Source organism: Pelodiscus sinensis, chromosome 31, assembly GCF_052426305.1.
Source record: "Pelodiscus sinensis isolate ZL-2025 chromosome 31, ASM5242630v1, whole genome shotgun sequence".
Classification (NCBI taxonomy): domain Eukaryota; kingdom Metazoa; phylum Chordata; order Testudines; family Trionychidae; genus Pelodiscus; species Pelodiscus sinensis.
Window position 1 is genome coordinate 10075445 of NC_143082.1, and position 22293 is coordinate 10097737.

At 54.9% G+C, this 22293-nt stretch overlaps 1 protein-coding gene across 5 annotated transcripts in view; it reads left to right on the forward strand.

The window, feature by feature from the left end:
* ASIC1 (acid sensing ion channel subunit 1) overlaps window positions 1-22293 on the forward strand; it is a 133355-nt gene that overhangs the window by 105062 nt on the left and 6000 nt on the right. For all 5 annotated transcript variants that reach the window (XM_075902063.2, XM_075902067.2, XM_075902062.2 and 2 more), the window contains 6 exons: window positions 9071-9221; window positions 11390-11517; window positions 12843-12993; window positions 15635-15691; window positions 17069-17222; window positions 17506-17597. In XM_075902063.2, coding sequence (XP_075758178.1) covers window positions 9071-9221; window positions 11390-11517; window positions 12843-12993; window positions 15635-15691; window positions 17069-17222; window positions 17506-17597 — 733 coding nt within the window. The remainder of the gene's footprint in view (window positions 1-9070; window positions 9222-11389; window positions 11518-12842; window positions 12994-15634; window positions 15692-17068; window positions 17223-17505; window positions 17598-22293) is intronic.

A 22293-nucleotide genomic window follows, 5' to 3' on the forward strand; every position in this document is an offset into this window, starting at 1 on the left:
TTTTTGCGGAAAAGACTACTGTGCTGTCTACACTGGCCCTTTTCCGGAACAGTTTTCCGGAAAAGGACTTTTGCCCGAACGGGAACAGCATAGTTTTTCCAGAAAAGCACTGATGATTTTACAGTAGATCGTCAGTGCTTTTCCGGAAATTCAGGGGGCCAGTGTAGAGAGCTGGCAAGTTATTCCGGAAAAGCGGCTGATTTTCCGGAATAAGTGGCCGGTGTAGACACAGCCGGAGGAGTATAAATATGTTGCTCAAGCATGCAGGGGAATAATCAGAAAGGCGAACGTGCAATTGGAATTGCAGCTAGTGGGGGTATGAAGGGTAACAAGAAAGGTTTTAAAGGCATGTTAGCAATAAGAGAGTGATCAGGGAAGGTATGGGGCCGCTATTGGATGAAGAAGAAAGCTTCAGAGGGGTAGCTGAGTTAGTCTGTAACAGGAAAAACTTAAAAAACAACTAATAGTCTGGTAGCATTTTAAAGACTAACAAAACATATAAGCTGCATCCACACTGGCCGCTTGATTTTGTGCAAAAGCACTGACGTTCTACTGTCCGAAATCAGTGCTTCTTGCGCAAATGCTTTGACGTTCCCATTCTGGCAAAAGCCCTTTTCCGGAAATGCTTTTGTGCAAAAGGGCCAGTCTAGACAGCTGAAAACTGTTTTGCGCAAAAAAGCCCTGATGGCGAAAATGGCGATCGGGGCTTTCTTGCGCAAAACCATGTCTAGATTGGCACGGATGCTTTTCCACAAAAAGTGCTTTTGCGGAAAAGCGTCCGTGCCAATCTAGACGCTCTTTTCCGCAAATGCTTTTAACAGAAAAACTTTTCCGTTAAAAGCATTTGTGGAAAAACATGCCAGCCTAGATGTAGCCATAGGGTGTGTCTAGACTACACCTCTCTGTCGACAGAGAGATGCAAATCAGGCATGTCAAAATTGCTAATGAAGCCGGGATTTAAATATCCTGTGCCTCATTAGCATAAACATGGCAGCCGCTTTTTTCAAAACAGAGTTTAAAAAAAAAGGCAGTCTAGATGCGGATCTGTTGAAAATAAACCCTTTTTCAACATATCCTGTTGTGGTTTAAAGTAAAAGGTTCGGAAATGTGGCTAGTCCCAGGGAGGCGCAGAAACAGGCAAACTATTACTAAATATCTTTTAAACTTTTATTAAAGGACTTTTACGTATTAATTATTAATTTATCAATTATTAGAATGTCTAATAAGCAAAATGCAATACAGAAAAGAAAATTCCTTGAGGTTTCTCTAAATCCTAATAAGTTGTTAACAAGGGACCAGGGATTATTAACAGTTACATTTACATCAGTTTTACTTATAAAACTAATCATTTATCTAAAACTCTTAACACTACTACTTAACAATACTTCTAAACAATTTCAGATAACAATACTGACATTTAACAGACACACAAACTACAACAACAACAACATATTTGGTATTCGTTCTGTTTGGTGTACATTACGCTCTACAGGAACTCGTTTGGTTTGGTGAGCGGGAGGTGGCCCTCGGGTGATCAGTCCTCAGACCTGGCTCGTATTCTGTCTTCCAATGTTTATTCAGGATTCCTCAATTTGATACAGGAGAGGAAGCTGTTTTATAGAGAAAGCTTTTGCGTGCTTTTTGTGATAGGCTAGCAGACCCTGTCTGTTAAGCGACTGGAGTAAGGGGGTGAGAGATGGTTTCCTGTTTTTCCTTTTCTGCCTTATTGGGCATGACACAGTCAGCACAACCAGCACAAACTTTACATGAACTTTTTAGGTTTGGTTTTGGTTCCTGTTCTTCGCTGGTCTTTAAGTTACATAGTGTAAGGGTTTTTTATCAAGGGGAAGTTAACCTTTTGCTTGAATGGCAATACGCGCTAGAGGTCTGGCCGGCAAAGAGCCTGCTTTCACACCTGTAAACCTCAATTTTTGAGGAATACAGGATCTGTCGAAAAAGGCCTTATTTTTGACAGATCCGCTTCTAGTCTGCCGGGGGGTGGGAGTGGATTAGAAAAAACTCCATTTAAAAAAAAAAGTGGTGGCCATGTTTATGCTAATGAGGCATGGGATATTTAAATCCCGGCTTCATTAGCAATTTCAACATACCTGATTTGCATCCCTCTGTCGACAGAGGGATGCAGTCTCGATGTAGCCATAGATGGTATCATAAGTTTTCGTGGGCACAGCCCACTTTTTCAGATGACTGTCGACAGAACTCGGCAGTAGTGTAGACGCAGGTAGTCTAGACACACCCAGAGTGTCCGTGCTAAATGAGACTAATAGAGTGAGCTATAAGTGCCCCATACTTAGCTGTTGATGTCATTAGGGTGTTGAATATAGCAGCCCATCTAGTTCATGCATTTGTTCAACCCTTGATTAGATGTGTTTAAAGACACCACCTTCATGTTTTGTTAGTCTCTAAGGTGCTGCAGGACCATTTGTTGTTTTTTACGTTTTTTTCAGTTATGGACTAACACAGCTCCCCCTCTGAGACTTTTATCCTTGCAAACAATGTCTTGGTCGGGCTGTAGGATGCAGCAGTTAATGCAACAGTTAATGAAACAGTTCATGGAACTGAAATCCTACACACAGACCTCTGGCTGCTCTGGGAAAGACCAGAGACTCCGGGTTGTAGGGCTATAAATGCCACACCCAGTGCAGCAGTCCCTACCCTCGCCCACTCTTGACAGCATGCCCCACCCCTGCCCTGGACAACTGACTCTGAACAGCCCTTTGGGGATTGATGAGTCTATTCATTTCCACTGATTTCGCCTTCTCCCCATGCTCTGACTGCATGTAACAGCATCACAGACATTGTTGGAATAGGGAAGCACAGCAGGGACTTTTGGCACATTAATGTGGGACAGTTTGGAATTAGCACATTAGCTAGATGTTGCCACTAAATCTACCACCGATTAGATTGTTAACCATGCTGCCATTTCAGCAGACATCATTAGGTTTCAGAGGTAACCCACCCATTGTTAGCTAGCACTGCCCAGTGAATGGGATAGCTAGCACTGCCCAGTGCTGCTGTTCTCTCTGCAGGCTCAGGCAGGTGTCGCTGCATTGGTGCCTTTCCATCCAGAATGGCTAGAAACGCTGTTGTTTTTAAACAGTGAAATCTTAGCCTCTAGAGAACAAAGCCAGGCAAATTCTGGACATGGCAGGTCTCTGGGGGCCAGTGAGCAGTGACAGGGGGTCTCAGCACCCAGAGCCATTGCTACTGAGCCAAGCTACTTGATTTTACTAATCCATGGAGGTTTCTCTTTTGTTCCCATGTCTCTGTCCTAGCTATGAACTGGCTCCTTAGCATCTGGAACAGTCTTTCCAATGCCTTCGCCTCCCCATTCACTTTTCACAAGCCCTCTCTGCCTGCACCTGAATGCCTTCCCTCAATGGCCACGCAGACACTTGAGATGGCTGGTCGGTGGATGGGCAAGGTCAGACCCAACCGGGAGAGACAGCCACTGATGCACTGGCTGGGGCAAAGAGGATGAGGAAGGGGGGCAGTTCTGGGGACAACGCTAAGAGAGATGCAGTCGGGCAGTGGGAGGGAGAGGGGACACTCTGCACTTACGTTTTTTGAGGGACATCTGTGACTTGATGCAAGTTACAGTGGGATTCGCTAGATGGCACTAGACCATCCTGTGTGTTCCATCTGGGATAGTGTGATCCTGTGAAGCATGGTCCTCTGGCCCCTTTCCGAACGGAGGCACCAGGAAAGCTGGGAATTGTGAATGATGCAGCAGGAGTTTGGCTGTGAGAGCCATACAGGGACACAGTATGTGCTGGAGTTTCTGGAGAGTCCAGCAGCAAGGACTAGAGCAGGGTGCTGGGGTGGGGTGGGGTGTTGGAGCAGGAGGGAGCAGTGGTTAGAGCAGGGTGCTGGACTGAGGTGGGGTGTTGGTGCAGCAGGGAACAGCAGTTAGAGCAGGGTGCTGGGTTGGGGTGGGGTGTTGGAGCAGCAGGGAGCAGTGGTTACAGCAGGGTGGGGTGTTGGAGCAGCAGGGAGCAGTGGTTAGAGCAGGGTGCTGGGGTGGGGTGGGGTGTTGGAGCAGCAGGGAGCAGTGGTTACAGCAGGGTGGGGTGTTGGAGCAACAGGGAGCAGTGGTTAGAGCAGGGTGCTGGGGTGGGGTGGGGTGGGGTGTTGGAGCAGCAGGGAGCAGTGGTTACAGCAGGGTGGGGTGTTGGAGCAGCAGGGAGCAGTGGTTAGAGCAGGGTGCTGGGGTGGGGTGGGGTGTTGGAGCAGCAGGGAGCAGTGGTTACAGCAGGGTGGGGTGTTGGAGAAGCAGGGAGCAGTGGTTACAGCAGGGTGGGGTGTTGGAGAAGCAGGGAGCAGTGGTTACAGCAGGGTGGGGTGTTGGAGCAGCAGGGAGCAGTGGTTACAGCAGGGTGGGGTGTTGGAGCAACAGGGAGCAGTGGTTAGAGCAGGGTGCTGGGGTGGGGTGGGGTGTTGGAGCAGCAGGGAGCAGTGGTTACAGCAGGGTGGGGTGTTGGAGCAGCAGGGAGCAGTGGTTAGAGCAGGGTGCTGGGGTGGGGTGGGGTGTTGGAGCAGCAGGGAGCAGTGGTTACAGCAGGGTGGGGTGTTGGAGCAGCAGGAAGCAGTGGTTACAGCAGGGTGGGGTGTTGGAGAAGCAGGGAGCAGTGGTTACAGCAGGGTGGGGTGTTGGAGCAGCAGGGAGCAGTGGTTACAGCTTTCCTGCCTCCAACTGTGCTCGGAGCAGAGTTGCCACAGCAATCCCCAGGCCCTTTTCAGAACCCTGTTGTTCCTGAGGAGCGAGATCTCCCCAGCCGCGTGTGTCACTTCGCACTGGCGGGCTCTCGACTGGGTCTGAGGGCGAAGCTCCCTCCAACGAGGCAGCCCAGAGGCGGAGGGCTCGGAGCTGGGCTGCAGGCAAGTTCCCTCTGAGCTCCCTGGAGACGCTGATCTCCCAGAGAGCCCAGCCTGGTGCCTGCAGGTGTCGAAATCCTGCAAGCAACACTCCGCCTGCGGGGCGAGTCCTGCCGCCGGGCAGCCTCCCAGAGGATGGGGCTGGTTCTGCTGCGTGCACACGAACCCTCCCCACCGGGCGCAGCATCTCTCGGGATCGTGACGCTGCACGTTCTCCCGACGGCCACCAGGCGGTAGCACCGTCCCACTGGCCGGCCAGGAGGCCTGAGGCGCAGGAGGGACCATTCACAGGGGCTGAGAGGAATCCCAGAGCAGCGCTGGACAAAGCCATTTCCACCCGCCCAACATGGCAAGCGCCGCTCTCCGCCTCCCGTGCCTGGTCTGGACTGCTCTGCCGCGTCTGGGCCAAACCCCCTTCCCGGCGAGCTCCGGGAACAGGACAGGCCTGCTGAGGCAGAGCCGTACAGCCAGGGCGTGGCGCCCCTCACCGTGGCACGGGGCGGCTGGAGGCGGGGGCTGCTCAGGGAAAGTCGGGCGTCTCCTGGTGATTGACGCAGGGCAGGGTAAGAGCTGCTGTTGCTGCTGCCCTCACTCTGCCCTTACATGGCTTCCGACATTGCTCCTGGCTCTTTACCCTCATTAAAAAGGGGCTCAGGAGGCAAATCGCAGCGGGGGGAGGGGCCTGGTGTGAGCAGGGGACAGAAATGTACCAGGCCCATCTATCCGAATCGGCTTCCCCTCTACTCTTGCATAAATGGGAAGCTAAAACTGATAGGAACCAAATCTGATGGGCACATGTGTGTGTCAGGTAGCCCGTTTTGCCGGCAGCTGTTTGTGACGTTACACCGGCCTGCTGGAAGCTGCTGCCCAAGAGGACGTTAGGCAGGAGCCCATGTATCTGCCTCTCCTAGAGAAAAGGCTACAGGCTGGCTCTGGAGGCAGCAGGGAGATTCTGCTGCCTCCAGACCTTGTGCTCCAGGGGCTCCTTCTGCCCTTTGCCGGGGAGCAGAGCAGTGAGCTAGGGCAGAAGGAACCCAGCGAGAGGGATGCAGGAAGGGAAAAGGAAAGGAAGCCAGGCAGGGAGAGGAAGAGGGAACATCCTGTTTCCGGTCTGGACTTTCCCAACCCCCAAACATTGCCTCTGTCTCCTGTCCTCTTTCCCCCCTTTCCCTGGGGGGCTCCCAAAGGGGATGGGAGCCAGGATGGGCTGGAGACAGAGCACGGGGTCCAGCTGTCAGGGACAGAGGTTCCCTCCAGAACTTTCCCACCCTCCTCCTGACACAGACGGAGTGCCAGGGGCTGCAGCACATCTCAGGGTAGGTGGCATGTCTGCGCTGGGCACTGCCTTTCCTGGCCTCCATGGCCCTGTTGCTCGCGTTGCCCACGAACACCGTGAAGCTCAGGAACACAAGAACAAAGGAAAGCCGCCCGACTTCAGAACAATTCCCTCGCGTGCCCCATAGACACGCATGGGTGGGGGCAGGGAACAGGGAAAGGAAAAGTGGGAACTAGTGGTGAAAGCATGAGGTACTGGGAGCCCAGACGCCTGGTTCTATCCCTACCTTTGGGAGGAGCATGAGGTCTAATGGTTAGAGCGCTGGGAGCCCTGGGGCTATGGGTTAGGAGACGTTCTGCCTCCTTTTCTGTGTGATTTTGTGACAACCCTTCCCGCCCACTCTCCCCCAGCCTCCTTCCCCTCTGGCCAAGGTGCAGAGGTTTGCCTTGCTCTGTGTTGGAAGGAAGGGTGGAGATAGGCTCCATAAATGTTCAGAAACCACTTTGCATCCCTTCCATAAAAGCCACTGGAGAGAGCGTATCAGCCTCATTCCCTCTGTTCCTTGTCACACTCGTTCCTGCCCACGTCTCTAATGGGGCCGTTAGACAAGTGGCTGCAAAGGAAACATCCATTAACAAGCCAAATGTAGCTGCGAGCTGGCTGGGCCATGTCACATCTGGACAGGGGTCCTGCCCACAGTGTCCAGATTTGAGCAGGTTTCAGTGGATTTGCTATTTCCTCTGTTCCGTGTTTGTTGCAGGGCTGTTGTCGCAGTTCTGTATTGCTTAGAGACGGTCTCTAATAGGGCTTGATCTCTGGGGGTTTTCCCATCCTTGAATTCTCTGACTGTCAGAGCTGAGACCTAACCCACATCCCCACCCTGAGGCATGGAGGACCTGCCCTACTGGGTGGGCGGGCTGCATAGCATGATAGAGACTGGCAGTGGCAGAGTGTTGGGCTAATGGGAAGAGCCCTATCGCTTGGCCTATTAAAAACAAAGGTTGGAGAAACCCCTAACAGGGCCTGCCATGTGCTACTGGGGGGTCTCCCAGAACTTGTCCATGCCAGATTAACCCCCTTCCTCAGAAGCCCCTTAGCTTTAAATTAATCTCAAGCCCTTTCCTCTCCTCTTGCCCCCCATCTCTGCTGCCCCTACTGGAAGCTACTGGGGACATTAGCTGAAGGATAGTACCAGCTTCCTTTCTGCCCCCTGATTCTGGGTCTCAGGGGACAGGGCTGGTGGGGTAGCGAAGGCCTGAGCCCCAGGAGTGAGCCATGAAGGGAGATGGGGAGTGCCCAGCTGCTGAGGAAGAGACGAAGGCAGCAGTGGCTGGTGGAGGAGAGAAGCCCTGGGCAGATAAATAAGGGTTATGGCAAGTGCACTCTGAGGAGGGAGCAGAGGGGGCATGAGCGGCTGGGTCCCCAGGGTCATCGTGATGTGGACTGGGTGCTGCCTGGAGTGGAAGCTGTCTATGGCGCTGAAGTGACAGGGACACAAACTGCCCCACAAAGGCCTGACACTGAGAGGCACTGAATTCCCAGTGAAGTTAATAGGGCTCAGGGGCTGAGCGAGACAGTTCAGCCTGGAGACCATCCCCCATCGCTGCTTCCAGGGTTTGGAGTGGAGAGACTCGGCCTGCTGAGCCCCAGGGCCAAACACACTGGAAAACTGATGCCAGCATCGATCGAGCAAGGTTCTCACGAGAAAAGGCACCAGAACAAGACACAAGTGTTTTGGAATTACAGTGGAGGGGCTGTGAAGAACCTACCTGCAGCCCTTTCTCGGAGAGAGGCATTAGTGAGAATCTCTGTATAGAGTCGGACAGTCCTCGGCGGGAAAGAGGCCTGCTCTCCAATTCTGACCTACTTTCCCTGCACTGACAAAACAAACAGGCCCTGGGAAAGGAGGCCAGCAGGAACCAAAGCCTCACAGCCGGTGGCACTGTAGAGTTAGCGGGAGCTGGGGGAGGTGGCACTGCCGTCTGGGTCCCTCTCTGTGGTCAGGACAAAGACCCAAGGGTGTCATGGTCGATGCTCGGGGATGGTAGCTATGATGGTCCCTCTTGTAGTCCACCCATCTGACAGCCAGCTTGATATGCCCCACAGAGGTTTTTTAAGGGCTTTCCAAAGGGAATAATGAGTGGACTAGCCCATCCCCTCATTACGGTGTTCACCAGTTCAGCCTAATTTCTGATGCACCAATTTTGGTCGGTCGATTTTCAATCCCAACTTCTCTGGCTTGGCACATGTGCTTTTAATACAACCCAGGGATGTTCCCTGTACATCTTTTGGTTTGTAAGCCACTTTGTTGTCTCCCTTTGTACCTTTGCCCATTCCTGTTGGCTGTCAGCCATGTGGCCAGTTTAGAACCTGGATTCACTTCCCCATCGCTGAGCTCACAATTGGGGTTGGATTATCAGGCCCTAGTTATTACATCTGCCCCAGAATGGTGCCTTGCAGTTGGGGTGGGGAGTCCCCAATCAGTGAGCCCGTGATATCCAGGAGGCATACCCGTTTGGTGACCCTGCAATGGGGCTTGTGGGGGCAGGTTGGTGGCTGTGATGAGAGGAACATCCCCAACTGCTATCCCCGTGATGTGGGGTGAGTATGAGTGAGTGGGGCAGTGTCCGTGCTTGGTGACCTTGCCGTGGGAAGTGAGGATCCGGGGGGGCCATGTCCCCAGTTAGTGACCTTGCAATGGGAGGCGAGGATCCAGGGAGTTGAGCTCCAATCAGCCACTGTCATTCCCTGATGCACTGACTGGCTGGGCACAGGTTGATGGGTTTGGTCCCTGCCCCTGTCCCTGCGGCGCTGGCTGGGCCCCCAACCCAGCAGTGGGGTGTGGCATCAGCCCCCCAGCTCTGTGTCTAACTGCCCCCCCCCCATCTCTGTCCCCCTCAGGTCTTCACACGCTACGGCAAGTGCTACACGTTCAACTCCGGACAGGACGGGAAGCCCCGGCTCATCACCATGAAGGGCGGCACCGGCAATGGCCTGGAGATCATGCTGGACATCCAGCAGGATGAGTACCTCCCTGTCTGGGGGGAGACAGGTAACAGACCCCTTGGCTCTTGGCCTCCAGCAGCAGCACGCCAGGCTGGAGCAGTGGTGTTTGCAAATCCCTCCCTGCTGTGTGTGGAGATGGGCGCCTCTGCTCCCTCACCCCAAGGCACTTTGCCACTTCCACTCCCTGGAGACCGGTCCAGGCAGGAGCCTTGCCTCTCGCCAGACCCCGCTCTGCCATGCCCCCCCCCCCTCTCCTGCACAAGCTGTGTTTCCATGGCAGCCCTGCTTGGGGTTGTTCACAGAGTAGGGGGTGGGGCTGGCCTGGTTGCAGGGGGAGGGGGCATCTTGGCACAGCAAGGTGCAGCTGAAGCCTCAGAGCAACAGAGGTGGCATCAGCAACGAGTGACAGGCCTGGAGAAGGGGCAGGAACAGTCACATGGGGAGACTTGTAGCTGGTTCCTGAGGCAGCCATAGCTCCATATAGGCCCATGCGTTGTCTCCTGTGCCCTGTCCCCACCAGCCGAGCCTCCAGGAGCCTGCTCCCCACTCCTCCGATCCTCCCCTTTTTCTCGCTGTCACTCTCTTTGTCTCCTTTTCTCCTCCCGCAATTATTTGCCATGGCAACCGCCTGCCAGTTTAAATTAAGTAGCCATCACTTGTCTATAAATAGTCCCAGCCACTTCCCTGCTGCCCTCCCAAGACCATGGAGTGGGAGGGTGGTGGGGAAGGAGAGAATGTGAACGGAGGGGTGGGAGGGAGGGAAGGAAAGCAGACAAGCCGAGGGCAGGAAAGGAACGCATGAGGGCAGGGGGGGGGCACATCCAATAAACCGAAGGAGTGTCGGCCCCCTCACCTAGCTTGAAACAAGGCTTCACGGTATGGAGCAATGGGCAGGGGAAGAGGGGCTTGTAGAGCAGGGCTGTGGGCTGTGGGAGAGGTTACAGAGTGGAGAGGGATGTGGTGCAGAATTCTTCCCCAAGACAGACGGTGGAGAGATGGCCCTGCACGTGATAGACACGCACACACCCTCCTGCCCAACGCTGGGGGGAGGAGAACAGCCCCAAACCTGAGCAGATCTGGCTACATGTGGAGAGGGACATGATTGGCTGCCCCGTCAGTGAAACATTTCTCATCCCTGCCCCCTCCCGCCTTTTCAGCATCCTCACAGAATAGAGACACAGGTGGCTGGGCAGGGGGGACTTGCCCAGGCAGAAACTTGCCTCTGCCATCTGTGACTTCCCTGAGTCCCTGGGGCAGGCAGGATGGGGGTGAGAGTGTGTCAGGACTCGTGGGTTGTGTTCCCAGATCTGAGAGGCAATTCTAGAGGCGAGCGCAGGAGATCAGGAGCCAGGACTCCTGGGTTCTGTGACCTTGCAATGGGAGGTGAGGATACATGGCGGGTGCCCCTCTATCATCGGGGTTGGGTCGATCCCCCTCTCTGTGGTGTTTCCCCACCTATAAAAGGGGAGCAATAATACCCCTTTCCCAGGGTGGCCTGAGTCTCCGTTCGTGCCTGTTTTGAAGGCGGGTTGAGCCCGTGTGGAAGGCATCAAGAATGAGCTGGTTCTGCTCTCGCGCAGCTGTGAATCAGGAGTAACCCCGCTGAGGCCAGTGGCGCTAGCTCAGGCTATGTCCACACTGCCATTTTTTTCAGCAGACGATATGCAAATGAGAACACGATTTGCATATCTTCTGCCAAAAAAAAATGGCAGTGTACACATAGCCCCAGGGTGCAGCCAGTGTTAACAGGGAAGCTGGACTTTGTGCGCCCCTGCGGGGATATCAAAGAGAGGAGAATTCCCCCTCCAGGCCTGGGGGCGCCATTCATGCCCGAACAAAGCAAGTGCGAGATGTGGCCAAACAAGGTCTCTCCCCTCATTCACACCACTGGGAGAGTGCGAGGCAGGCATGTGCCAGCTGTGTGGAGTTGCCCCCTCGTCCTTGGAACTTCTCATGTCCCCTGAGATTGACCATGGCTCTGTACTCATCCAGGTCTGAAAGGGCCCTTCACCCTGGCAGGCACAGGGTTAATTCCACACCAGGCTCCATTACAGAGGAGACAGCCTCTCTGGAGCTAGGTTAACAGGGCCCTCCCATGCCCCCCGGGGAGAGCAAGGCAGGAGTAGCCTGTGGATCTGAGATGGGCTGCACACCAGGATGTTTGGGTTCCCAGCCCTCTCAGAGACTCAGCTCCCACTTTTCTCTTTGCTGCAGATGAGACCTCCTTCGAAGCCGGGATCAAAGTTCAGATTCACAGCCAGGATGAGCCTCCCTTAATTGACCAGCTGGGCTTTGGTGTGGCCCCTGGATTCCAGACCTTTGTGTCCTGCCAGGAGCAGCGGGTGAGGGGCAGGGAGAGCACTCTGGACTGGCAACCCCTGAGCTGCCGCTGCCGGATGCAGACAAAGAGGCACCAAGCAGAGGGAGGGTGTTGATGCAGCTTTGCAGGAGCCGGGAGGGATAAAGAGGGGATATGATCGAGGTCTATGATTACGACTTGCATGGAGAAAGTGAATAAGGAAGGGTGTTTAGCCCTTCCCATAACACATGAAGCAGGGGTCACCCAACAAAATTAGTAGGCAGCAGGTTTAAAACCAACCAAAGGAAGTATTTCATGGCACAAAGCACAGTCAGGGTGTAGAACCCGCAGCCAGGGGATGTTGTGAAGGCCAAGACTATAACTAGGTTCAAAAAGAACTAGATATTTTCCTGGGGGATGAGTTAATCAATGACAATTAGCCAGGATAGCCAGGGATGTCCCATGCTTTGGGTGTCCCGGAGCCTCTAACTGCCCAACACTAGGACTGAATGACAAGGTACACAGCACTTGATGATTACCTTGTTCTGGCAGAAGCATCTGGCATTGACCGCTGTCAGAAGACAGGATTCTGGTCCAGATGGACCATAGATCTGACCTGTGTGGCCATTCTTATGTCATTGTACTTCTTGACAATTATAGCAGACAGTCATGAGCCAGATCAGCTGGGAGGAAGAACTGAATCAGAAAAGCATGAAAGATAATTAGGAACTGTGTAATAGCACTTCCACTAGATGCCCCAAAAGCCACCATCCCACATTCATGGAAGATGGCTGTAATGGGTTAAAAAGATCTGTTTTAGTGAGGAAGCAAAGTCAGCTATAAAAATTTTAAAACTATATATAACTAGGGGAAAGTGACATTAATATCAGACTAATACTAGAAATTGTAGAAAATTGGTAAGGAAAGCAAAGGAACACAAGTAGAAAACTATGATCAGCAAAGTTAAAATGAGTTTTAAAATCTATTAGGAACAAAAAGACTCCTAACAATGGTATTAATGTGTTGTCAGGTGGAAATGGTAGAATTATTGATAAGGCAGAAGCGTTCAATAAATGTTTCTGTTCTCTATTTGGGAAAAAAACATGAGATAGTATCAGATGATAACACACTTTTGAATCCACTGATATCTCAGGAGGATGTTAAACAGACATTTTTAAATTAATAGAAAGGGAGCCCGTGGGCTTGTGGGTCCTAGTTAATTGATACTCTGAGATTCTCATCTTGCTCCTTTGGTGGCCTGATCAGTGCCTGGTCCATCTTTGGTGCTCAGCAAGAGCCTTCTGGGAGCACTCCCTTGGGAGTGAAGGGTCAGGGCTCCTGTTCTCATTCCTCCCTGCTCTGCCCCAGCTGATCTACCTGCCCCCACCCTGGGGTGACTGCCAGTCCATCACCAAGGACTCCGAGTTCTACGACACCTACAGCATCGCAGCCTGTCGCATCGACTGTGAGACCCGCTACCTGGTGGAGAACTGCAACTGCCGTATGGTGCACATGCGAGGTGAGCCCAGATGGGGATAGGGGGCAGGCCTAAACCAGCCCCAGGCAGGACACTCCCTGTGCAGCTCAGCACATTTCCCTGCCACCCTAGATCAGACCAATGGGCCCATGGAGCCAAATAATCCTCCACTTCATTGCTGCTGTGGATCAACCCAATGATTCATTTCGACAGGTGTCCCACTGCCCGTACCCTGCTGGTAGGTCTAGTCCAGAGCTGGGCAAAATACGGCCCGCAAGCTGGATCCAGCCCACCAAGCCACTGTATCTGGCCCGTGGATGCAGCAGGGAGCCCCAAGAAGGCTCCCTGTTTGCCTCGTCCCACCCACACACCGCTCAGAAAAGTGGCTGCCAGGCTGTTTCTCTTTCATAACTCTGGGCCCAGAGGGGAGGAGGGAGAGGCTTCATGAGCTGCCCCTGCCCCCAGCACAATCCCATTGGCTGGTTTGTGGCCAATGGGAGCTGCTTGTTTGAAAAACGAAGGACCACACCCCCACCCTCTCCGGCTCCTACTTATTCACACGCCCCTGCAGCCTGTGTGGAGGTGGGGCAGGCAGGGAAGCTGCCTCAGAAATGTGCTGGGCTGCTGGCTGGGAGTCACTAAGGTAAGTCTCCCGGCCAGAGCCTGTCTCTGGCACACCAGCCCCTCCCTCCCCCAACCCTCTGCCCCCCACCCCTTCCCCCCTGCCCCACATAACCCAAACCCTCTGCCCCCTCCTGCACCCAAACCCCCTCCCAAAACCTGCACCCCATCCTCTGCCCCAGGTCACAACCCCCTCCTGCCCTAGGTCACAACTCAAACCCCGGCACCACAGTCCACAGTGCCCCAAGTAACAACCACCTCCTTCACCCAAACTCTCACCCAGACCCTCTCCCCCCGCATCCTAATTCCTTACCCCAAGCTCCCTTCTGCACCCAACCTCCATCCCAGACCCCACACCTCCTCCATTAATATAATGGAAGTGTGTGGCCCTCGACCACTTTCCAAAATCTTGGAGTTCTCCCCCCCTCCCCCCCAGCAAAAATGATTACCCACCCCGGTCTAGTCTATTATCTTCCTCTTGTTACCTGAGCTGGCCAGTGACCCATCTAGTCCAGTGCCCCCTCCCACTCCTCCTGTGCTGGGACTCCTGCCCCAACAGGCCTCTGCTCTGTCTGAAGGTGAACAGTGCCCCACAGTGCATGGGCTGAGCCCCCCTGCTCTCAGAGCACAGCCTTTGTGGGTAATACCGCTCTGGGCTGAGCCTGCTGCAGCCAAATCCCAGCTATTCTGGATCTTAAATTGGAATCTCCAGGCTGGATTCCAATTTAAGCCCCCAAATTCCTCCCAATTCTCAGGTTATCAAGAAACAGGTCCTAGCAGTGCTGGAGCCAGGAGATTGGCTTGCTAGGGCAGGCACGTGTGCTCTGGCAGTGGAGCGGAGTTGGGGGTTAAGCTTACCCCTCCAGGGTGTGCAATGCTGGGTCCCCAGACTGCCCCTGAAGGTACCTCCCCTGTAGGTGTGGAGGAGTCCATGCTGCCCACAGACCCCTCACTACGCCCATCTCTGCAGATCAGAGCAGACAGTGCCGCTTAATGGCAGCTGCTGTGGTACCAAGGTCAGGGCAAGCCCAGTATTTGCCTAAGCTCCATGGCTGGCTTGGAGGAAGTAACGAAGGCAGCACAAAGGTGCCTGGGGAAGTTGTGGAATCTCCATCGCTGGAGATATTTAAAAGCAGGTTAGACAGACACCTGCCGGGGTGATCTAGACAGTGCTTGGTCCTGCAATGAGGGCCGGGGACTGGACTTGACCTCTTCAGGTCCCTTCCAGTTCCAGTGTTCAATGACTCTGTGATTCTATGAAATCCTGAAGCAGGCATGTGCTACTGCAGGCAGGTGGGGGGACCAGGCAGTGGCTGCAGATTGAACTTTCTACTCTGTTCCCCCACCCCTGGGACACATGTCCCCTCTCATGGGACTAGCCCTTTATTGCAAGGCTTTAGTGCTGGTCCGACACTGACAGGACTAGTCACTTGCAGACAGGCCATAGCAGGTCAGTCGTGATCCGCAGAACCTTGGAAATGGACCTGTGGAATCACAGGCCACACGTTATTCTGGTCAATTGCTTTCCCCGGGCAGGGATTCCCTGCACAGCGGAGGTGAGGTGTTAAAGTCAAGACTGTCTGTGTGCTCAGGATCCTGATGGCACAGGGAGGATACTGAGGTTGCTGGGGGGATTCCTGGTCCAGGGAGGATGGGGGACAGGTGCAGGCTAGGAAGTGACACACAGGTTCAAGAAGCAGCAAAATAAATACTCAGGCTGCTACGCAAATAAGATTGCTGGTCTAGCTGTACCCCTCTTCCTCCGCATCCCTGCTGGACTAGGCCAATGGCTCATCTAGCTCACCATCCTCCCTCCATACCCGCCACCCAAACTAATCGCCTCTGTTGTCTAATATCCCCCCCTTCCTCTGATGGATCAGATCAGTGGCCCATGTAGGCTGGTATCCCTTACCCACCCACACTGGACCAGACCATGCGCCCATGTAGGCTGGTGTTATCCACCCATCCCCCACACACACATACACAGGATCAGCTTCTTCATCTTAAACCCAGCCCCAGCGCAGCTATTAGACTGAAACTTTGCTCTTCTGTCTCCCTGCAGGCGACGCCCCCTACTGCACCCCCGAGCAGTACAAGGAATGCGCAGACCCGGCTTTAGGTGAGACTCCCCTGCTCCTCTCCCCTTCACAGGTTTAGCCACTGGCCTGAGCAGCAGGGCATTGGGGCATCTTCCATTCCCGGGGGACAGGGCTCTCTGTGCCACGCATGCCCAGGGGCAAGGAGAGCACCCAGCGGCAATGGAGTGAGTGAAGGAAGGTCCCCGTCCCTAAGTCACACCTCAGTCCAGTTTCCAAGGGAGATGCCCACAACCCGTGCAGGTTTCTCCTAGACATCAGGAAGGGGTGTAGCACCAAGGGAATCTAGCCAGCTCTGAATCCGGCCCTTCCGTCCATCTAACTGTGTGAGTCCAGTCTCTCTAGGGTCCAGCACTACATCCGCCACCACAGAAGCTCAGAGCTGTGGTCCTATCAGGCCTTCCAGGGAGCATTATCTCTCCATGGGGCAGGAGGAAGAGGGCGCTGGCTGTGCTTGAGATTCCTCCTGAGTGTTCACCCTGATGGCATCTGTTGTCCTGTGACCATCACCAGCAGCTGTCCTTGGGGCTTGAACCCCAGCCTTTCACTGCTAAAAGCACAAGCCTTTACTGCTGGCGCATAGGGAGTAGCTCCACTGGCTGGCAGCTGCATTAGACCCTTATTCTTTTATGTGGCCCACCCACTAGAGAAGGAGGAAGACCCACACTCTGCTACTGTGGTGAACGCTCCTGTTACACACCTGTCAAGGACCCTGCTGCCACATCAGACTCGGCCACAGGGCTTGCCCACGGCAGACAATGAGGGGACTCAGCAACAGAGACTTGGCAGCAACGGAAACTTGGTCATGGGTCCTTGCCATTGACTATCAAGGATAGTGGCTTGGCTGCAGCCAACCTACCCTCCTGAACATTCATCCTTGTGGCTCAGTAGGGCGCTGCCCACCAGGGCTCTGCTAGGGGCTCCTCCCCTCTGGGTCAGTGGGTGGCCACTCTGCCCCACTATAATCCTCCAGACTCCAAAGGCATGTGACTGCAGGCACCATATTTCTCCTCTCTCTCTTCCCCTGTCCCTCCCTCTGACCCCTGCACTGATTGCCCCCACCCCCTTCTATTATTTCTATTTGCATTGTTTTCAGATGGGAGGTTTCTTTCACCTCCTTTGGTTTGGCTCGGTTAGCGCCTTGTGCTTGCTTTGTTGATGTCGATGTGCTTAGCTAGGGCCGGGGGAGTGGCTTTGAAAGTGACAACTGGGAGGAAAGGCTCCTAGAAATCGTCCAGAAATTCTCCCCCTTCTTTCCTCCAGTTGACTGGGTTGAGTGGCACTTTCCAGGGACAGCTTTGAAGTTACGGGAAGGCCGAGCGGCCCCAGTAGAGTATGAGCTGCTGTTGTTTTATTTTGCTCTCTCTCTCCCTTCCCCTCCTTTCTGCCTCCTTCTCCAGATTTCCTGCTGGAGAAGGACAATGATTACTGCATCTGTGAGATGCCCTGCAATGTCACTCGCTTTGGCAAGGAGCTGTCCATGGTGAAAATCCCCAGCAAGGCCTCAGCCAAGTACCTGGCCAAGAAGTACAACAAGTCGGAACAATACATCGGGTAATGGGCGAGGCAGCGTGCGCAGCAGCCATGGGCGCAGGGCTGAAGGAGCCAAGACACTGCACGCAGTGCTAGTGCCACAAGAGTTTCATTCCCTTGGGCCCCCTGGACACCTGTCCAGGCTCCAGAACTATAGGACACCTGGTGCTGGTTCTGAATGTCTGGTTCCTTTCTCTGGACTCTTGGCTTCCTGCTGGTTTTATCCAGGCCGGACGTGCTTCAGCCACTCCAGGCAGCAGACAGAGCCAGCCCCCGGCAGTGAGCCTCCCTTCCTCTCTTGCAGGGAGAACTTCCTGGTGCTGGATATCTTCTTTGAAGCCCTGAACTATGAGACGATTGAGCAGAAGAAGGCCTATGAGGTGGCTGGCTTGCTGGGTGAGCCGTACTGTCGCTCTATCCTCAGGGCCAGGCAGGGAGCCAGGCCTCAGGGTCACTGCCGAGCAGAGTGCTTGTGGTCCATTCAGCTTGAGTGACTCCCACAGCACCAAGCCCAAGCTGCCTCCTGTCACGTCTGGTGGGCAGTGGCTCTCCTTCCCCTGGCCAGTGGGGCCTGGTGGTGAGCTGAAGCAAGGAGGGGGGTCAGGGAGCCTAGCTCTGCAGCAGCCCAGTGGGCATGCACTGGGGAGACCCAGGGAGGCAGGGCCTTTGGTGCTGAGTTTGGGGGGCTGTGGGGAGGATGGCGATTCTGTGGCTCTAGGGCCGAGCACGTGGTGATATGCGCCGCGGGAGGTATTGCGCACCCAGAATGTGGCTCGGTGGGGGGATTGATGGGAGCCATTCTTGTCACTGGGCCCCTGGGCAGGGTGGGGGGGTGGCTCCACACCCCCAAGGAAGGGGCAGGGCCTGAGGCAGAAGGGATGGATTGGAGCTAACCTCCATCAGTGCCATCTGGAACACACTGCACCTACCCCAGGCAGCTAGGAGCGCTGCCTGGCGGGGGAGCCCACAGCCTGCGTGGGCCCCCTGGCAAGGTGTGGCCCCCTCAGAGCCACATGGTGTGACACTCCAGCAGTGACTTATAAGCCTGGGGCTGCCAGTACTGCAGTGGCAGCAGGTGGGAGCCCTGGGCCCCTTGGAATCACCAGGCCCCAGGGCAACTACCCTCTTTATCCCCCCTTCAGTGAGCTGCTGCCTGGAATATGTTGCATGGGGCTCCAGTAGCAATTTAAAGGGCCCAGAGCTCCAGCTGTTGTCACTGCCACCGTAGGGGCAACAACAACCAGGAGCCCTGGGCTCTTTTGAATAGCCGGGCCCTGAGACAATCCCCCCTTTCTCCCCACCCCCGTCGGCAGGCCTGGTTCTCCCCACCCCCATCGGCAGTGCCCCAGGCAGCACAGGGTGTCTGCTTCCCCTGCTGCCCCCCGGGGACCATCCCTGTCGTGAGCAGCCCGGGGGCAAACCTGGAGAGCAGAGCATCACGTGGAATAGCGGCAAGGGCGCAGGCCCCAGCTCGGACGGTTCCGCATGGAGCTCACGCCCCTCGCACACTTCACCTCTCAGCCTGGCCCGGGGCAGCTGACTCCGCTTGCTAATTTGCCTCCCACCCCACCACAGCCAGATGGGGGAGGGGAGCACATGTGGCCCATGTCTGGCAAGTGACCCAGGTGTCAATGAGTGGGAAGCAGCACGTCAGGGCCAGTCCTCCTCCAAAGCTCCATCATGATCTCTTTCCCCTTCAGCAGCCTCCTTCCTGCAGACCCAACGGCCGGTGTTTGAGGGCTTTGTGAAGAAACTCATTGGAAACTAATAATGGATCCATGTAATGAGCGGGTGTCATCTCAGTGCAGCACCACTGGGGTTGGGCTTCAGCTGGCTTGGGGAGTAGGGCTCATGGGAGTGCAGAAATTATGGGCAGGTGCACGGAGTCACCTAGCTGTCATTGGGGGAAGCTAGTGGGAGGTCCCAGTTGACAGACCCTTGTATGACAGGCAAATGACACACACACACACACACACACACACACACACACGGGTTTCTCCTGCAGAACCTTCCTGCCCCAGCTCTCCCAGTGTTAGAGAAACTCTTGGGCCTCGATACTCCAAAGATAGAGCGGATCCCGCGGGGTCCAGTGGCTGGTACGAGTCAGAGCAGCCCTGCATTCCTCTGCAGGGCCCTAGAGCCTGACATCCAATCCTAGACCCTTCCCGAATCAGGGCTTGATTCCTAGAGGGACTGCGGGTCGGTGGGAGCGGTGGGTATTTGGCCCCTTGGAGCAGCCATCCCTGGGGAGGGGCTTGCTGGCTCCATACTGATTGAGGACACCGAGCCCAAACCTGCAGCCCAGAACCCTGGTGCTCTGGGAAAATCCTGGCATGGCTGCAGGCTCCCCGGCTCAGTGCCCCAGCCTCCTAGTGAATCCCTGGTGAGTCCATTCATCGCAGAGCAGCAGGATTTGCTCCCCTCCTTCCACTGAGCAGAACCCCTGCCCAGAGCCCATGGGAAGGGTTGCTGAGCTCCCAGGCTCTTCTTCAAAGGATTGCTCGTGTGCATTCCACAGTAGGTGCGTGTGCTCGCCACACGTGCCAGTGCAGAACGATTTTCCCTCAGGGGGACCCATAGGGGAGCACCTCTAGCGACCCCTGGAGTGGCACCTCCCTGGCACGGCATAAGGGGCAGTGTGCTGTCCCACCACCCTCAGCGCCTTCTTGCCCCCAGTGATGGTGCTCACAACGGCTTTTGCTCCAGCTAACTGCTGTAGCCCTTTGTTCCTACAGCATTCGTTTGCTTGTTTTCCTGCAGATAGTTCCCTAGTAGCATCGTACCTGGATAGTTAGTGACTTTGCTGTCCCTTGCAGGACTTTGCCTTGGCCAGGGCATGCTCCAATCCCCCGGTTTCAAATCCTACTAATGGCCCATGCTGGTGAGTGTGTCCCTTGTGCTGCTTGGGCAAAGGTCACGTAAGTGACAAGTGCAAGATTTGCAAGTCCTTCCAGCCAAAGACCAAAAAAGAACAGGACATTTGGCTTTGCTGCCTCCCTTTGGATTCTGATCCACGTCTGGCACCAACGAGCTGATCTGACTTGGCACTGAGCATCGTGGCCTCGGTGTGTAATACCCCGGCGGTACTGTCCACCCCGTGACATTGCTTCCCATCAGTGGCTTCAGCGAAGAAGCTGAAAAGGATGGTGCAGGGCCATTCACCACCCTCCTGTAAACAGTGGGATAAATCTGGGGATGAGCAAGACCAGCCCAAGTGGAGCAGAGTAGCCCAGCCCATTCCATGCCAGCATCCCCAGAAATCAGCAGGACCCTGAGCCAGATCCAGGTGCCCTCCACATTGGAAGCCCTGCAGGTGGCTTCCCAGGCTCCCACCGCTCTCCAGTCATGGGGAAAGCCTGCACTCGGGCCGTACCCCACCAAGGGAAGAGCCAGACAATGCTCTCCAGCCCCCATGAGAAGTGCACCCCACTGACCCCCTTCAACTGCCAGCCTGGGGGCCCAGAGAGGTTCATGGCCGGCTCTCTGTCATGGGAGTGCAGACCTTTGATGACACATGCCTCCTGCCAGGTCCAGGAGCACTGGTACTGACAGTCCTTGAGTCCATGGTATTTCCTGCACAATTGCTCATGGAACCCTGTCGAGCCTGGGGGTGCTCCCCCCACCCCAAGGCCACTGCCAGACTGATTGGATTTCCTGTGCCAGGACCACAGCTGCCTGCTGCACCCCAACCTCGTGGCATGGATGCTGCATGGCTGAGCCCTGAGGAACAGGCCTGTTCAGAGGGCATCCGCCCGGTCCTTCTCGATAGCAGAAAGCCTTCAACACATCAGACCTACCTGCCAAAATAGACGAGGTTCTCATGGCTCCGGTCCAGTCGAGCCTGGATTATCTGCTCCACCTGAAGAACCAGGGCCTTGCTCAGAGTGTGTCTGGGGACCATTTCTGCTTTCCATCCACCAGGCCAAGGTCACAGAGTCTTGTCGCATGACTTGGGCAGATTCCTCCAAGGCCTGGAACGGCTCTTCCCTCAGGTCAGGTCCCCAGTGGGACCTTAATTTGGTCCTAGCCTGGTTCATGGGGCGGCCTTTGAAGCCTCTGTCCAGGTGTTCCTGTCGCATCTGTCATGGAAAGTGGCTAGATCATCGGCCAGATGAGTCTCCGAGCTTTGCTCCTTGACCTGTGAACTGCCGTAGACGGTCTTCCATAAGGACCAGGGTCAGCTCCAATCATACCCAGACTTTCTCCCCAAGGGGGTGTCCACTTTCCACATGGGCCGGTACATCTTCCTGCCAATCCCTGCCCTAAGCCCCACACACTGAGCGAGGAGAGACCCCTTCACACTCTGGGGCTGTGTCTAGACTGCATCCCTTTTCCGTAAAAGGGATGCAAATTAGACACATCGCAATTGCAAATGAAGCGGGGATTTAAATCCCCTCTGCTTCATTTGTATAAACATGGCTGCCGCTTTTTTCCGGCTCGGAGCTTTGCCGGAAAAAAGCGCCAGTCTAGACGGCGCTTTAAAAAAGGAATAAGGGATCTTTCGGAAAAGGCTTTATTTTCCGAAAGATCCCCGTCTAGACTGGCGCTTTTTTCCGGCAAAGCTCCGAGCCAGAAAAAAGCGGCAGCCATGTTTATGAAAATGAAGCGGGGGGGATTTAAATCCCCTCTTCATTTGCAATTGCGATGTGTCTAATTTGCATCCCTTTTACGGAAAAGGGATGCAGTCTAGACACAGCCTAGGTGTGAGACGGGCCCTAGCTTTTTACCTAGATTGGATAAGCCGTACCGGAGAGGTACCCAGCTGTTCATCTCTATGGCTGAGCGGATCAGAGGCTAGCCTGTCTCCATGCAGAGGATTTCAAACTGGATCACCCCTTGCATTTGCTGTGACCTACCGGGAGACCCCCGCTGCTGACTGAGAGAGCCCATTCAAGCAGAGCAGAAGCCTCTTTGGTGGCGTTCCTGGCTCACATACCAATCCAGGGCATGTGTCAGGCTGCTTCAGGGCTGTCAATGCACACCTTTGCTGCACACTGTGCCATGGGCACCCAGGCTGAGGATGGCGCTGGGCTCAGCAGCACTGTCTTGCCACCTGCTTGTCCATGAGCGCTCCGAGGGGGCACTGCCTGGA